We start from the raw sequence: 13,639 nt of genomic DNA, 5'->3' as shown, positions 1-13,639 counted from the left end.
CGGAGGAGTGAGGTTAGTGAGGGCGGAGAGAAAAGGAGAGTGAGTCGGTCTCTACTCCCGTAGCTAGTTGGTCTAAGGCTAGTAGTAGTAGTCTGGAGTATGGAGTAAGGCAGTTCACTAGGCTGTTTTAAGGTAGCATTCAAGGGAAATAAATTAGTCCATCTTTTGTAGGAGACTAAGAACAAAGTGGGTATGAGGATGTTTGAAGGCTTGAAGATGCACCAGAAGTCAATCAGTGACTGTGGTAGAAAAGGGACAGATGACAGGTACTTACAACGAGCCGCAATGAAAAGACAGCAGTAGATTAAAATACAGTAAACGAATGACAAGAAAGAGAGACGAGCAAGAATAACGGAAGAGAATTGGATAAAAAGGGGTGGTGGTGATGATGATGATGATGATGATGATGATAATGGGGGGAAATAATAAGATGAGCAAAAGTGACTGGTGTCCTCTTCTATTATTCTCTCATGACCCATAAAGTCATTATTGAAGCAACTGTCGAATATCTACAATTAATTTTTTTGCGGATCTCCTTCTTTTACCGGGTCACAGTCTCTCAGAACAATCTTACACCAGATGGGGCTGAATCTACAGAGTAGAAGCAACAGCTATGTACTCCATACATCGAATCACGATATCTTGAGTCGTGAGGAAAAGACAGACAATTAGAAAAGGGGGATGCAAGGCACTATCCATACTAAGAATAGGGGAACTTGTGGAGTAAACATGTTAGGTCATGTCAGTCCATGGGGCATCGGCACCATCACCCATGGATTTGAGGCCAATAAAGGAACAGAACTTAATGAGGAAGATGATAGCCTTTTAAGCCTCTGCCAGTCTCTCATACATTTCCAGCTCCCAAGTCATGAGGGATCCAATTTGCGCGTTACGCGACGTTCAAATTATCCTCAATAGTTGAGAGCCCAGCTGCAAAGCATGATGGGACCACAAATAGTAAGGCACGGCATATTTGCTTTTTGTTGTCCCTGACTTGGGGCGAAAAAGATGAGCGATCGATAGTCAGAACGGGTACTCCATAAACTATTGACAGACACAAAATGACGGTGGAATTGATTCAACCAAGATGTGACGGGAGGAATGGATGCTGAGATCTGTCTCCTTTACAGTGGACAAGGATCAACTTGCCTTATTATTGTGGAAACGCGGTTCCGTTCCTGAATCTTGAAAGGAGCCTATGACAGCCTATCTCGAGAGGTACCTATCAGGTACTGTCCGGACCACCTATTGATCCGGGACTCTGCAGGATCAGGAATTACTTTGTTAGGACTAGCTGCAAGGAGAGGATTCCGCGCACCGAGGCTTGGCAGGAGAAAGGGAACTGAATGTGAAACGTACAATCTAGCGAATCGAGCATCACGACACGGACCAAACGCTAGAATCAATCTACTAGTCAGATAGAGGAAGAACGAGATATGATGGCAGATACAGAGTCCAGACCAGTCAGAACGGAATGCGGCTGAAGGAGAGAGGAAAGAGAAGAAATACGAGATAATCCTTCCTGATGCCATAGTTCGCTATTGAAGTAGCCATCGAACATATACTCTCTTTGAAAGTCATCCAATATCTAGGCTAGGGGCATATAGAAATTGGTTTGAAGGCATTAATCGAGTCGAATGTGAAGAGAGCCATCCGACTCATAGTTAACTTACCTCCGAGGTACCTTAAGTAAGCATGTCAATTTGCCATATTAGGAGGAGCTGGTGCCTGAGGCCAATGTGGAGGTGACCGCTATCATCGCAATAAAAATTACCCCTCCAAAAAGTCTCGCAGTAGAGAAATCCCCAGACATTGTGCGGTTCTCTTTGCTCTTCTCTCTGGAGGGACTCGGTGTGTGGTATAGACGATCCCATTTGCCCAATCTGAGAAATACATATCTCGTGAGTACATTCCAATTTGTTTCGAACAATCCCTCGTGCTGCACTAAGTTCCTTATCTTCCCTCCCTGCGGTTGCATTTTGTGACTCACCCAATTGAGGGCGGTGATTGAGCTGGCATCATTTCACGAACAACTCAAACAATTGAGGGCTTTTTTCTCCAGATCGCTTTTCTGATCTAACTGAACAAGAGCAATCAGATTGCAGAATGGCCACAATCTACATCGACGAGGACGTCGGCCGGGACGATTCGACCGCGACCGGTTCTGAATCGGCTCCCTACAAGACTCTTGTCCATGCATACCTCCAACACCCCCCCGCCGAGGGCAATCAATACTTGATGCGCAAGTCTCAGACAGATGCGCCAGGCGAGAACGTCGACCCAGCCGCGAAGTTGGAGTGGAAGCCAGCGACCAAGTCGGCCACGAAGAAGGCTCTCAGCATCGTCGAGCAGCGGAAGAAGAAGGCAGCCAAGGAGCACGAATTGGCCATTCGTGAGAAGCAGGAAGCCGAAAAGCGTCAAAAGGTTCTAGAGGAGGCCAAGAAAGTCGTCATCACAGAAGATACCTCTTTGCCCAAGCCCGTGCGAATTCGCCTGGATGTCACCGACCCAGCTATCGTCAAGCTTGGATCTCCCGAATCACAGACTCCAGGTACTCGTGTCCGTGTGCTCGGACGAGTCCATCGCCTGCGCGCCCAGAAGGATGTGATCTTCCTGACTCTTAGTGACGGTTACGGCTACTTGCAGTGTGTTCTAACTGGGAACTTGACCAAGACCTACGACGCTATGACTCTCACCCTCGAAACCTCCATGGCCATCCATGGCGAGATGCGCGCGGTGCCTCCCAAGCAGCATGCGCCCAACGACCGGGAACTGCATGCGGACTTCTTCACCGTTATTGGCCGCGCTGCTGGTGACAAGGAGGCCATCACCACGCGTGTGGCCAAGGATGCCGACCCGCAAACCCACTACGACAACCGTCACCTCGTCCTCCGTGGGGAGACCGCCTCGGCCGTGATGAAGGTGCGCGCTGCCTGCCTCAAGGCTTTCCGCCAGGTGTTTGAGGAGAGCCGCATGCTGGAAGTGACCCCACCTGCCATGGTGCAGACGCAAGTCGAGGGTGGCAGCACCCTGTTCAAATTCGACTACTATGGCCAGGACGCATACCTCACCCAATCCTCCCAGCTCTACCTTGAAACCTGTCTGCCCTCCCTGGGTGACGTTTTCTGTGTCTGCCCTTCCTTCCGCGCCGAGAAGTCCCTCACCCGTCGCCATCTGTCCGAGTACACCCATATCGAGGCAGAGCTCGACTTTATCACTTTCACTGACCTGCTCGACCACCTCGAACATGTGATCTGCCGGGTCATTGAGTTGACCCTCGCCGACGCGCCCACCGCTGCCCTCATCAAGCAGCTCAACCCCGACTTCAAGCCCCCCAGTCGTCCCTTCCGCCGCATGAAGTACGCCGACGCCATTCAGTGGCTGGTCAAACATGACATCCCCAATGAGGAGGGCAAGCCCCACCAGTTCGGTGACGATATCGCCGAAGCTGCCGAGCGCAAGATGACCGACATCATCAACCAGCCCATCTTCCTGACCCATTTCCCCGCCGAGATCAAGGCCTTCTACATGAAGAAGGATCCCGAGGACCGCCGCGTCACCGAGAGTGTGGACGTCCTCATGCCTGGTGTCGGCGAGATTGTCGGCGGCAGTATGAGAATGGACGACTGGGACGAACTGATGGCTGCCTACAAGCACGAGGGAATGGATCCCGCCCCGTACTACTGGTACACCGATCAGAGAAAGTAAGTTTTTTATCTCCCGCTCTACGTCAGAATCTACGTCTAATCAGCGCTTTAGGTACGGCACATCCCCCCACGGTGGATACGGTCTCGGTCTCGAGCGATTCCTCGCTTGGTTGTGTGCCCGCTACACAGTCAGAGACTGCTCTCTGTATCCTCGTTTCACCGGTCGTTGCACCCCTTGATATTGTACACGACTTCACATAGACGTATCAGACCCTCTTATGAATTTCATTTTGATATCAGTCGCATCTTCTAGACGCGAGATCCATTGTCATTGTCATCGTCCGAACTGAAGTTCTAAGGCGTAGTCACGATAAACCTCTGTTCTCCAAGATGTATTCGCAACCGTCCAGGTTACTCATTGCCGTAGACCCTACCTTTGCACTCCAACCTCTGGCATGGTTAAGTAATAGCACATGCAAAGGAATCCACCCTGCTCCCAGATGATTCACCAGACCATTTAGAACTCCTGGAGGCATCTCCTCTAGCTGGACCGATCAATCGCCATGAGCTACCTGACAAAGCTAACATGAGCCGACCACATCGTTCTCAACAGTTCAGATGGTAACTCAGCTTTAGCAGCTGCACATGGAGGAAACATCACAAAACGATACCATAGGAAAGCGTTTTGAGACTGGACTTTCCAGGCAGTTTTAGCCTTCCCCATCAATTGTCTCTGAACAACACCTGGCACTTCCCTTGCAACGGCGTTACGCAACAGGCATCATGTTACAACAGCAGAATACTCCTTGCCTTCGTTCATTTCATCGGTTGCCATGCTGTAAGGCACCATCTACATGGAGGGATATGATTTCCAGCAGCAGGCTCTCCAAGTCTCAGTGATAGACTTGTCAGGCTGTCGCCTTTCCATCTCATATTGTCATTACGAGCTGCCCGACTCCGTAGCGGAAGTTAAGGATACAGGTGCATATACATCCTCAATTAGACAGTCACAGTCCAGGTGGATTCAGAAAGATCAAGCAGAGCTGAAACCACGCTTATGAAAGTCTCTGCACTCGCGTTTGTGTGATGGTACGGGCGGCGATTTGGAAAGTTATGTGCATTTGTTTTTGCTGGTCATCGATGGTGATTGCTTTCCATGGGCTATGCGAGCAATTCGCCCCATTCGCCTCAATGGCTGCCACGTACATCAGACCCAAGCCTCATATCCCAGCCCAAGAGTACACAGACGAGGGATGGCATTACCAGTCGTGTCTAGCTGCAATGGGGCGCATGGACAGCATTATGGTCTCCAGCGTCAAGGGATCAATGAAACAAATGCCTGGACGTAACTCTCGGGGAACCGCATTCGGCAACCTTTGTCTGATAGAAGCGAAGATTAATAGGTATCGACTTCATGAACAGCCGTTTCGTGCATCGGCTTGTGTACGAGTCAACAAAAGACGAGGAGTTCCAAAGACCAATAGACATCATTTCTCCCAGTTCCAGCGCACACGGAATATTTCGACGGAAATGTTCAGGTTCGAATATCATCACTATGAGGGGTTGTGAACAGTGAAAACAGTAGGTTCGATTTCACGACGAGAGAGAGCGACAACAGTAAAGACAAGCACAAGGAAAACTGCTCTAAGTAGACAAGAGCACTCCACTTGAGTTCAAGCCTCCCGTCACTCAATACTATTAGCCGTTACCCCTGTTCCCCTCTTGACCGGGACGGTTGTTGTTCGACATTTCGGATAGCGTTCTGAGGATTTCTTCCTGGGAGGCCCCAGAGCGGATGACAGATATCATGCGAGAAACGGTTGCTTGGTCGCCATGACGAACCAACCCCAGAAGCTGCTCAAGGAAGTTTGTATAATATTCCTTGTCCTCGATGCGTCCGTCCTGGGACTGAGATTGTGCGATGGCGGCTTCGAGCTCAAGCTGCTGGCTACGGGAAGCACTGGCATCTTGTCTAACATCAGTCAACTGTTAGCAACCATATAAAGCGTGGCTCAAGTAGGTATGACTTTTATGAATAGGAACGGATATTGGATGATTGAAAGAGTGAGCCTCCCACCTTTGCTCTCCATTTTCTCGTGTTCCCTGGTGTTGATGCTCCATGCCGTTGAGACTTTTTCTTCTCAACAACACTCTTTCATCTGTTGTATGTGTGCCGCGGCGTTTGGTAGGCTCTCAGGGGAAGAGTTCTAGATAGGAAATAGGTTGAATGGCTTTGTGACAACGTTCAGGGACCTACAAGGATTCCCAGGACCTGGATATTTGTCGAGGTGTCAAAGTATTAATGTTTGGGAGAAGCCGATCAGCCCCTCTTCTCTCGTGGACCACTGAGTCAGTCTGTGAGAGGTTAGTTAAATGCTGAATTAAGCGCTGAGTTCAGACTGAATGATTGGTGTTCGCCCACGCAATCGAATCGTTGACAAAGATCAAGAGTGAAGGCTAATCCTCGCTCTCTCCATTGTGGTCTGACAAACTGTAGAAACCCAATAAGGCGTAAATAGCGCCGGTGAGCTTAAAATGACAGGAAGGACAAAGGTATATCTTAGCCAGTATCCGCGGTGAGGGCAAGCAGCCAAAAGTTACCCCTGCGGAAAGGTCTGGAACAATACCAGAGCTTTTGGAGGCTGGGGGTTCCTTGACGGCGCCGTGAGCCAAAAGTACGCTATTGCGCGAGTGTATGATATCGAATAGTGGATATGCGCCCCTTCTCCCTCCATGATCGGAAGAGTCGAGAAAGGAACAAGAACACTTTGCTCCGCGCAAGTCCGCATTTCACAATCCGATCTCTCCCCGATTATGCCACCTGAAGCCGTGAAGTGATTATCTCGCGTAGATCTAGATGCAATTGAAGCTTTCACCGGATCCTGTCACCAGAAATACCTTGCTGCGAGTATCTACTTCCTCTTCAATTAGCCCGGCTCGGAAATCCCTACCAGCCAATCTTAGGGTGCGGTCAGTCTCCGCTACCCATCAATCTAGGCCAGCCAGCAAGACAGCAGTCACAAATTGGACTGCTTGCTCTCCTTCATAATCTGCTTCGTCTTCAGTTATTTCAGAGATGTAAGTCAGTCTCCAACTGTGCACAATCATCACCTGCTGCCATCAGGGCTAGGCTGGGAGAGCTTAAGCGACCCAGACACCAGAGCTGATTGCCGCTAACAAAGGAGATGACAGGGAGATGCATTTTTGTGCGAACCTTGCCCCCTACAAGTCTCGCGAGAATGTTTAGAGCCCAGGTCAAGTGACATCCTCCGAAACAACTGCCAGAAATACCCCTGTTTACTCGAAGCCGCGTCGATCTCGCTTTCTGATCGCCCCGTCGCTCAAGTTCATATCCCGAGACAGTCTGTTGCTAGGCTCTTGGATTCCACAAAGATACCGCTCAGCATCAGCATTCAGGCTCTCGCAAGCTGACAGGCCGCAATATACCTTGCTGCGGTGAAATGCTGCGAGCTCAGGCCACAGCATTGCGTGTCTCTGGATTGTTTATACTCCAAGCATGGATGGCGCAGAGTAGGGGAAGGCCGCGATAGCAGTCTAAACGCGTTCCTTGCCCTCTTTTACTTCTCACTGGATGAAGGTTACCTTAGTGATCGCCATCACAACGCGGGCCACGTCTCAGTTGGGATAAGATTCCGTGTCTGTCGTGAGCCATGGTCAAGAGGAGACATATTCATTGAATGACATATCAGATCAATTATATAACCGGACGTGTCCGGTGGATGTTGCTTCAGGGGAGCATTTGACCGCGTAAGATATACAAAATGGGCGGACGGTGGTATTCGGAACTGCCATTCGAGACCAGCTCAAGCATACAGCCATGTCATTTTCAACTCTGCAGTTTCCGCTATTTCTCCTCAATCCATGCGGAAAGCCTCAGGTGCGTGCCACATCTTTCGTTCTGGGTCGATCGATACGAGAACTGTCTCTCGAACGCTTCACGGTCTTTCATGGTATCAAAGATTATCAAATCAGCCAGCAGGGACAAGATAAATGAGAATCAAGGAATAGGCTGTTCATGGGCGACCATATTTTCCATGTCTCAGAAGCATAGCTTTGCATGCTAGCGGTGTAGTCACCTCAGGGGCGGACTGGGTGCATCGATGGTAATCTTCATGCACAATGCAGGATTGAATACAACGCAACTCCGAGGCCAAGCTTCGAAATTCGACAGCGAAATGCGTTTTGCAAAGCCATGAAAAAAAAGAAAAAAAAAAAGGCGTAGTCCAGATGGTGCCGCTACGAGAATGTCAAGTGTCGACTACTGTGTGTTGATCCTTTCTGCCTTCCGCTTCCGCAAATGGGTATGACCACATCGATAGTAGAATTCACAGTCGAGGAGCGAGATCGGTCGCTTGGTTGCGGAGTGCATGTTGTCTTGAATGGTCAAAGTATGCTTCGATGGCTTGAGGTTGACTCTGCATGTCTTGTCCACAAAACGTATCATGAGGTGTCGCATGATATCGTACAACTCGAGATTGGACTGACGTTTGAGGACTTGTGGCTACTGACCATATTGGTGGCTGCAGTTGACTGACTCATCGACTGCTAGCTCCCGGTTTGGACAATACTTCGTTTCGTGTCTGCTATCATGGACCCGGGATAGGCCTTTAGGGAGGGGATTATAAAATCCATCCTGGCATCAGATCGGTTCTCGTCTCACGTTAGTTCATTCAGGTCGATTTTCTCGCTTCTGAATTTCCGGGACAGATTCACGACGGCTTCGGAAGGTGATTTAGGACAGCTCTATTGTTCTCTATGATCAATACGGCTCATTTGGGGACAGAATGAAGCGGGGAATCAGTAGTTCCCATCCGAGAAATATATGCGGGCCAGTTCCCGTGGTTTCCGATGGGTATCAGAAGCCTGCTTGAAGCGAAAGAGGAAGAAAAGGGGAGAAAAGTCCAGGACAAGAGTTCATGCTCTGGCGCCAATTGGCGCCAGCCGGACCCTCATAGGCGATGGAAAATAGATCCTGAAGCCATGCTCCGGCTCCACTTGACACCTGGGCGCCAGAGTGAACCAAAAAAGTCAACCAACAGGCAGTCTTTATGATGCAACAGTTTCTGGCTAGGACTATTGTTCCAGGAGGGCAGGAATGATGCAGTCGTTGGGAATTTGCAGCGAAGTTCGTCGCAGATAGGAGGTGCGGCTTGTGCGAAGCCATTGCTGTAAGCTAATTAGCGGATCGAACTCTTGCGCAGAGACTTGGGCAAGGCAATACGGCAATAATGGCGCTGCACTCGATATTTTGCGCGAGTCAGACCCATGGTAAGTACGGCTTGGGAAAAAACAATAGCTCGGGTGTTCTAGGCCGCCTGGTTCTTGACGTACTTACCTCGTAGATCTGCCACTGCCTACCTTACGAGTACGGTATGTGCTGCTTCGTGGCTTCTTTCCTTGATGAAACTGGCTCGGCTGAGTATGAGCATACTTAACGGACGAGAAACCCATTACTGAAGGCCTAGAGCCCGTTCTTTGGCCCGTAAAGTGAGCTGCTCGTTCGAGTCTTTGCTTATCCACCAGGCTGAGGATAGCCCCGTTCCAAGAACTCTCATGAGGATTTATTTGAATTTCCGCAACTGGATAAGTCTAGGGGTAGAGCTACGGGCCGGTTCCTTGGGTATTCCTAAATCCAAGTGGGTTGTGACTGTGAGGACCTTTGATCCAATTGCTTGTCCGGATCCCTTTTCCGGAAGCCCCAATTCGTCACGGGCAATATTGCGAATCATCACGGGCACTGGTTGACTACCATGTCTACGCGACATCTCGACTAAGCACCATATGTTACTGAATCAGAGCTTTCGTTCACCAGCACGAGATAATTGTCACTTGAATTGTTAAGGGGTCAATATCAACCATGGGTTATGCCACTCCTATGAAATATGCGAGCCTGCATACGCAAGGTGGCGGTCCGATATAGATATATATTTCATCTACTGCGTCTATGAAAATACCAAGTTGTTTATCTTGCTAACATGAGCATATCGATAATTTGACGAAATCCAAAGTATGGCACATGCCACATGGTTGGAGATCATGTATGTTTTGCCAATCGTTTTCAGTCAAAGACAATAAAGAAGTATGGACCACCTTGATACTTCGAACTGCTTGTCTCTACTGTAGTCTCTCCTCAGATCGTACCTTGCTGACCTTACTGAAGGGAATCGCCTTCGTTTGAACGCGCTCAAGTTCTCCTTGATTCCCTAGCAACGTCGCATTCCATCGAAAGCAACTCCGCCCTTCCCCTTCATGAACATGTTACATACCCGCTCATCGACAAGCAAAACAAAACACAAGACATCCAAGCATTCCTAACCCTCGCCATAGGAAACCACAGCCAATGATATCCCCAGACAATGAACCAGAATAACCGTATCAAGATGCTCAGCAATTCCTCATCTCAACAAATCCCTTGCATCCTTTCTGACGCATGCTGGTATAAGTAGAGAGGTAGTCGCGCGCACACCCATCCGCCTGCTTAACGATATACCATCCTCCTGAATACTGGATTACTGTCCTAGACACCCGTCAAAGCATCTCATCCAAACCAAACCATCACCACAATGCAATTCCACCTTTCCACAATCTGCCTCGCGGCCGCGACCCTCTTCGCCTCGCACATCCTCGCAGCCCCCGCTCCCGCGCCGGTTCCAAACCCAAACACTAACGGACGCCCAGCCATCTACAGTGGACCCAGTGGTCACGACGCAGGCAATGCGGTCTGCTTCAAGGGCTACTTCTACGGCGCTGTAGGGTGTCCTGGCCGAGCGGTGAGTGAATTTCTATCTCATCTCCCTCTCCCTCTTCCTTTTCACTCCAAGTGTCGACGTTCTAACAATATATCTAGTACAAGGATGGGACATGCTGCATCTCAGAGGAGATCGCAGTCAAAGTACCAGAACCCAAAGCGCCCGGATACACGGGCGACAGCGACGCTGAATGATGTCGAGATTGTTGTTCTTCGTGATTGTTGATATTGGATTCTTTTCTTTTCTTTTCTTCTCTTTTCGTTTTCCCTGGACATAGCGTCATTCTGAACTTTGTTGACTTATTTGATTTGTGGGGCCTAAGGCCATGATATACGGTGCCGGTGCCCTTCGAGCGGCTTGCCCTTTATTTCAGTATAGTTAGATAATATCCTGCTTATAAGTGGACACACTGCTTGGAGCTTCACATACTATAGGATTGCCGAGTATGACTTTAGCCGGCCACCTAGATCAATCATGTACCTGTGTAGCATTGCGACTGATACTCAGGCTGCTAAGTCAGGTCTCATGGAGGTGCTGGTTCTGTAATAGACAGTACTACGTAGTACCTGACATGGGCGTCTGCACCTGACACCTTAGGCATCAAGATGCACTGCACATATTTTACTTCTCTGCGTGCCAGAGCTGAATGGGTCAAACCAGATGAACAGAGATTCCTTGAAACCTAGGCAGTTGGCTATATATAGTTGAAACAATGACAGTCATGAATAGGCAGCTTCTACCTATATTGCTTTTCGGTTGACGGGGATATATACGTATTGCAGCGGACCGCAAATGCCATTGTTTACATTCCACGCTTGAGGTACACCGCAGCTTAACTTATGCACAGTTGTAGGGACATCTGAATCATTCAAGGAGCGTATTATTGCTTATTCTATCTAACCTGTTCATGCCCATGCGTTTAAGCCCTGAGTATTAAAATCTATCCAGTTTTCGCTGATCAATCAAAGAACGAAAGCGCCAAAATAACCAAGTCGCAATGTCTGTTTGCCACCACACTGTATCGCTCCCAGCTTTGGATCTACATTTTCTTTTGTCGTCCAAGTGCTCGTAGGCAATGGTAGACGCACCACAACAGAATGAAAGGAATGCGGCCCCTTGGACAGCACTGAAAGCACGAGCTGCACCTTTCCAGTCAAACTTTTAGAGACCACTCACGATGTCTCCTGCTTCAACATGATAGGCAAATCAAGAGCACTCGGAGCCTTGGCCACAGTTTCGGTAGGAGTCTTCCCTGCCAAACTCTCATTCCAAAGGGAGCTGCTGGCAGGAAAGATCGAACCGCTGTCGGACATGTCCACAGCGTTGGCATGCACAGAAGGGGTGTCAACATGAGGTACCACAAGTTCCACACTCTTCGTGACGCCGGCACCATTGGAAAAGTAGGGATTGTGACGAGGAGGCAACGGACGATGAGACGAGTCGGGCATGTAACCGATGTAGTCTGAGGCCGTGCTGCTGAAGGACGATGCCGTGGTAGATGGAGTATGGGTCAAAGACGGAACAGGAGCCGTTGCGCTCATGAGCGTGGATAAACTGGCCGAGCTGCGGTGACCGGCACCGTGGTGACGCCTCGGGAACGACGGTTCGCTGCCGTGGAATTGGGAAAGATAATGCCAGGCCTCCGTCGACGCCAGCGACCCCGTACTGCCATGAGCCGCAGGTATTACCGGCTTCCATTCGGAGGGGTCCTGATCTACCTTGGAGTTATGGAAGTCTGTGGGTATCCCGGCGGCCAGGGTGGATTTGGCGGGGAGCTTGGTGGGTGTCATCGGGGCAACAAGCATTCGAAAAGAAATCAGAGGAGAGGTGGGCGGGGACCTCGAGTAGGGTATCGAGCTACTGGATGGGAAGGACGCGGAGAGCGGCTTGTGTGAGTCTTTACGACGGCAGCTGCAGATAAATAGTGTGAGCAGATGGCCATTAAGCAGAGGAGACTGAGGGCTTATAAGGCCAAAATGGGTGCCAAGACAAAGAGAGAGATAAGAGATAAGAGAAAAGGAGTATGAATACCTTTCACTGCAATAGAGAAGAGAATTATCCGGCACCGTGATCTGTCTCTCACACATGGCACTGCCAAATTGATTAGCTTTGATGTTCAAGGTATGCAAGGATGGGACAGCAATGATAAGGTCGGAATGGGCCAATTGGGAGAGATCCAAGCGCAGACGGGATTCCCTCATCCCTCATATCTCAAGAGAAGATAACGAACGGTCAACAACATACCAAAAATTCAAAAAGCTGGCCGCCATGTCGGGCTGATGGTCGCTCTCGGGCTCCGGACGCCTGACCTGCCCAGAGCCTAGCTTCGAGATGGAATGATTCACAGAATATGTGCCTTTCCGATGTAGCGCCGGTCGCGAGGTTCTCACTTTCGAGCCATTAGAGGAGGGAGTGCGTCGATGATGAAGATGGGAGTTCGATTGAGTCATGGATGGCGGTGAGGATGTATATACTCGTTCCAATTCTATTTAGATAGAGATAGTCTGCCAATGGTACCTTGCGCCGAGTGGACGCCTCTTCCCAATGGACTAGAGGACTGGAGCAGGTGTGGAGCACGAGCTTATCCCCTCAGGGAGGGACTAAGTATGAGGGATTTGCGACGAGGATACGCAATTGGATCGATCAATTGTCTCAGACTGTCGTACTTGGTTGTGTTTATTGCTGCAGCCTTGCGGAGAGTTTTGTAATGTCCTTTCCCCTTTCCTTTGCGCGTTTTTTGTCCCTGTTTTCAGGCAGATGATGTCTGTCAGAGGAATGTTGAGGGAATTACAGGCCTTCGCCCGATAAACAGCTAGTTATGTGTAGCGTGATTATCCACGAAATTCCCGGGCCGGTTGAGATAACAACAGCGATAAGCTTTAGCTTGGGACTGCAACGCGTGACTGCAGTGATACATAAATGGTTAGATAGGTCACAGTTCAGTAGCACCAAGCGGCAGTGGGCAGGGCAGGTTGGCCGTTATCACAAGCTTCTGAATGGGGGAAGATAAGGGGAGAATGATGTACAGGATGCAGATATGGCTGTCACAAAGGGCAACAGGATACAAGCATACATACCAGCGAAGATGTTAATGATCTTCTTTTGATGCAATCCTTGTTTCCTTCTTGATCCTCGACCTTGAGGCCTGGGTTTGGTCGACAAAGCACGTGCAATTGAATAAGATCTGCTTTATAGTGGGTGGATAATTGGATATCGGGCAGC

At 49.5% G+C, this 13,639-nt stretch overlaps 4 protein-coding genes across 4 annotated transcripts; 2 read left to right on the top strand and 2 right to left on the bottom strand.

Annotated features, from left to right (window-relative positions):
* Window positions 1-2,106: 2,106 nt before the first annotated feature.
* On the top strand, window positions 2,107-3,886 carry Aud_000679 (asparagine--tRNA ligase DED81; the record flags this gene model as incomplete). Its single annotated transcript, XM_043286186.1, has 2 exons — window positions 2,107-3,704; window positions 3,760-3,886. 2 exons carry the CDS (start codon window positions 2,107-2,109, stop codon window positions 3,884-3,886), a joined length of 1,725 nt encoding a protein of 574 aa, XP_043142121.1.
* Window positions 3,887-5,345: 1,459 nt separating this feature from the next.
* Aud_000678 (uncharacterized protein) lies at window positions 5,346-5,614 on the bottom strand (the record flags this gene model as incomplete). The annotated part of the gene is made up of 2 exons (XM_043286185.1): window positions 5,346-5,588; window positions 5,609-5,614. The coding sequence occupies 2 exons, from the start codon at window positions 5,612-5,614 to the stop codon at window positions 5,346-5,348; spliced, it is 249 nt and encodes an 82-aa protein (XP_043142120.1).
* A 4,617-nt stretch (window positions 5,615-10,231) lies between these two features.
* Window positions 10,232-10,611, top strand: Aud_000677 (uncharacterized protein; the record flags this gene model as incomplete). The annotated part of the gene is made up of 2 exons (XM_043286184.1): window positions 10,232-10,438; window positions 10,516-10,611. The coding sequence occupies 2 exons, from the start codon at window positions 10,232-10,234 to the stop codon at window positions 10,609-10,611; spliced, it is 303 nt and encodes a 100-aa protein (XP_043142119.1).
* Window positions 10,612-11,589: 978 nt separating this feature from the next.
* Window positions 11,590-12,867, bottom strand: Aud_000676 (uncharacterized protein; the record flags this gene model as incomplete). The annotated part of the gene is made up of 3 exons (XM_043286183.1): window positions 11,590-12,328; window positions 12,449-12,508; window positions 12,662-12,867. 3 exons carry the CDS (start codon window positions 12,865-12,867, stop codon window positions 11,590-11,592), a joined length of 1,005 nt encoding a protein of 334 aa, XP_043142118.1.
* Between the last annotated feature and the right edge of the window lie 772 nt (window positions 12,868-13,639).

The sequence above is a fragment of the Aspergillus udagawae genome, assembly GCF_001078395.1.
Source record: "Aspergillus udagawae IFM 46973 DNA, scaffold_1, whole genome shotgun sequence".
NCBI classification, from domain to species: Eukaryota; Fungi; Ascomycota; class Eurotiomycetes; order Eurotiales; family Aspergillaceae; genus Aspergillus; species Aspergillus udagawae.
The sequence above is the reverse complement of the archived record's forward strand: the minus strand, read 5'-3'. Positions and strand labels throughout refer to the sequence as shown.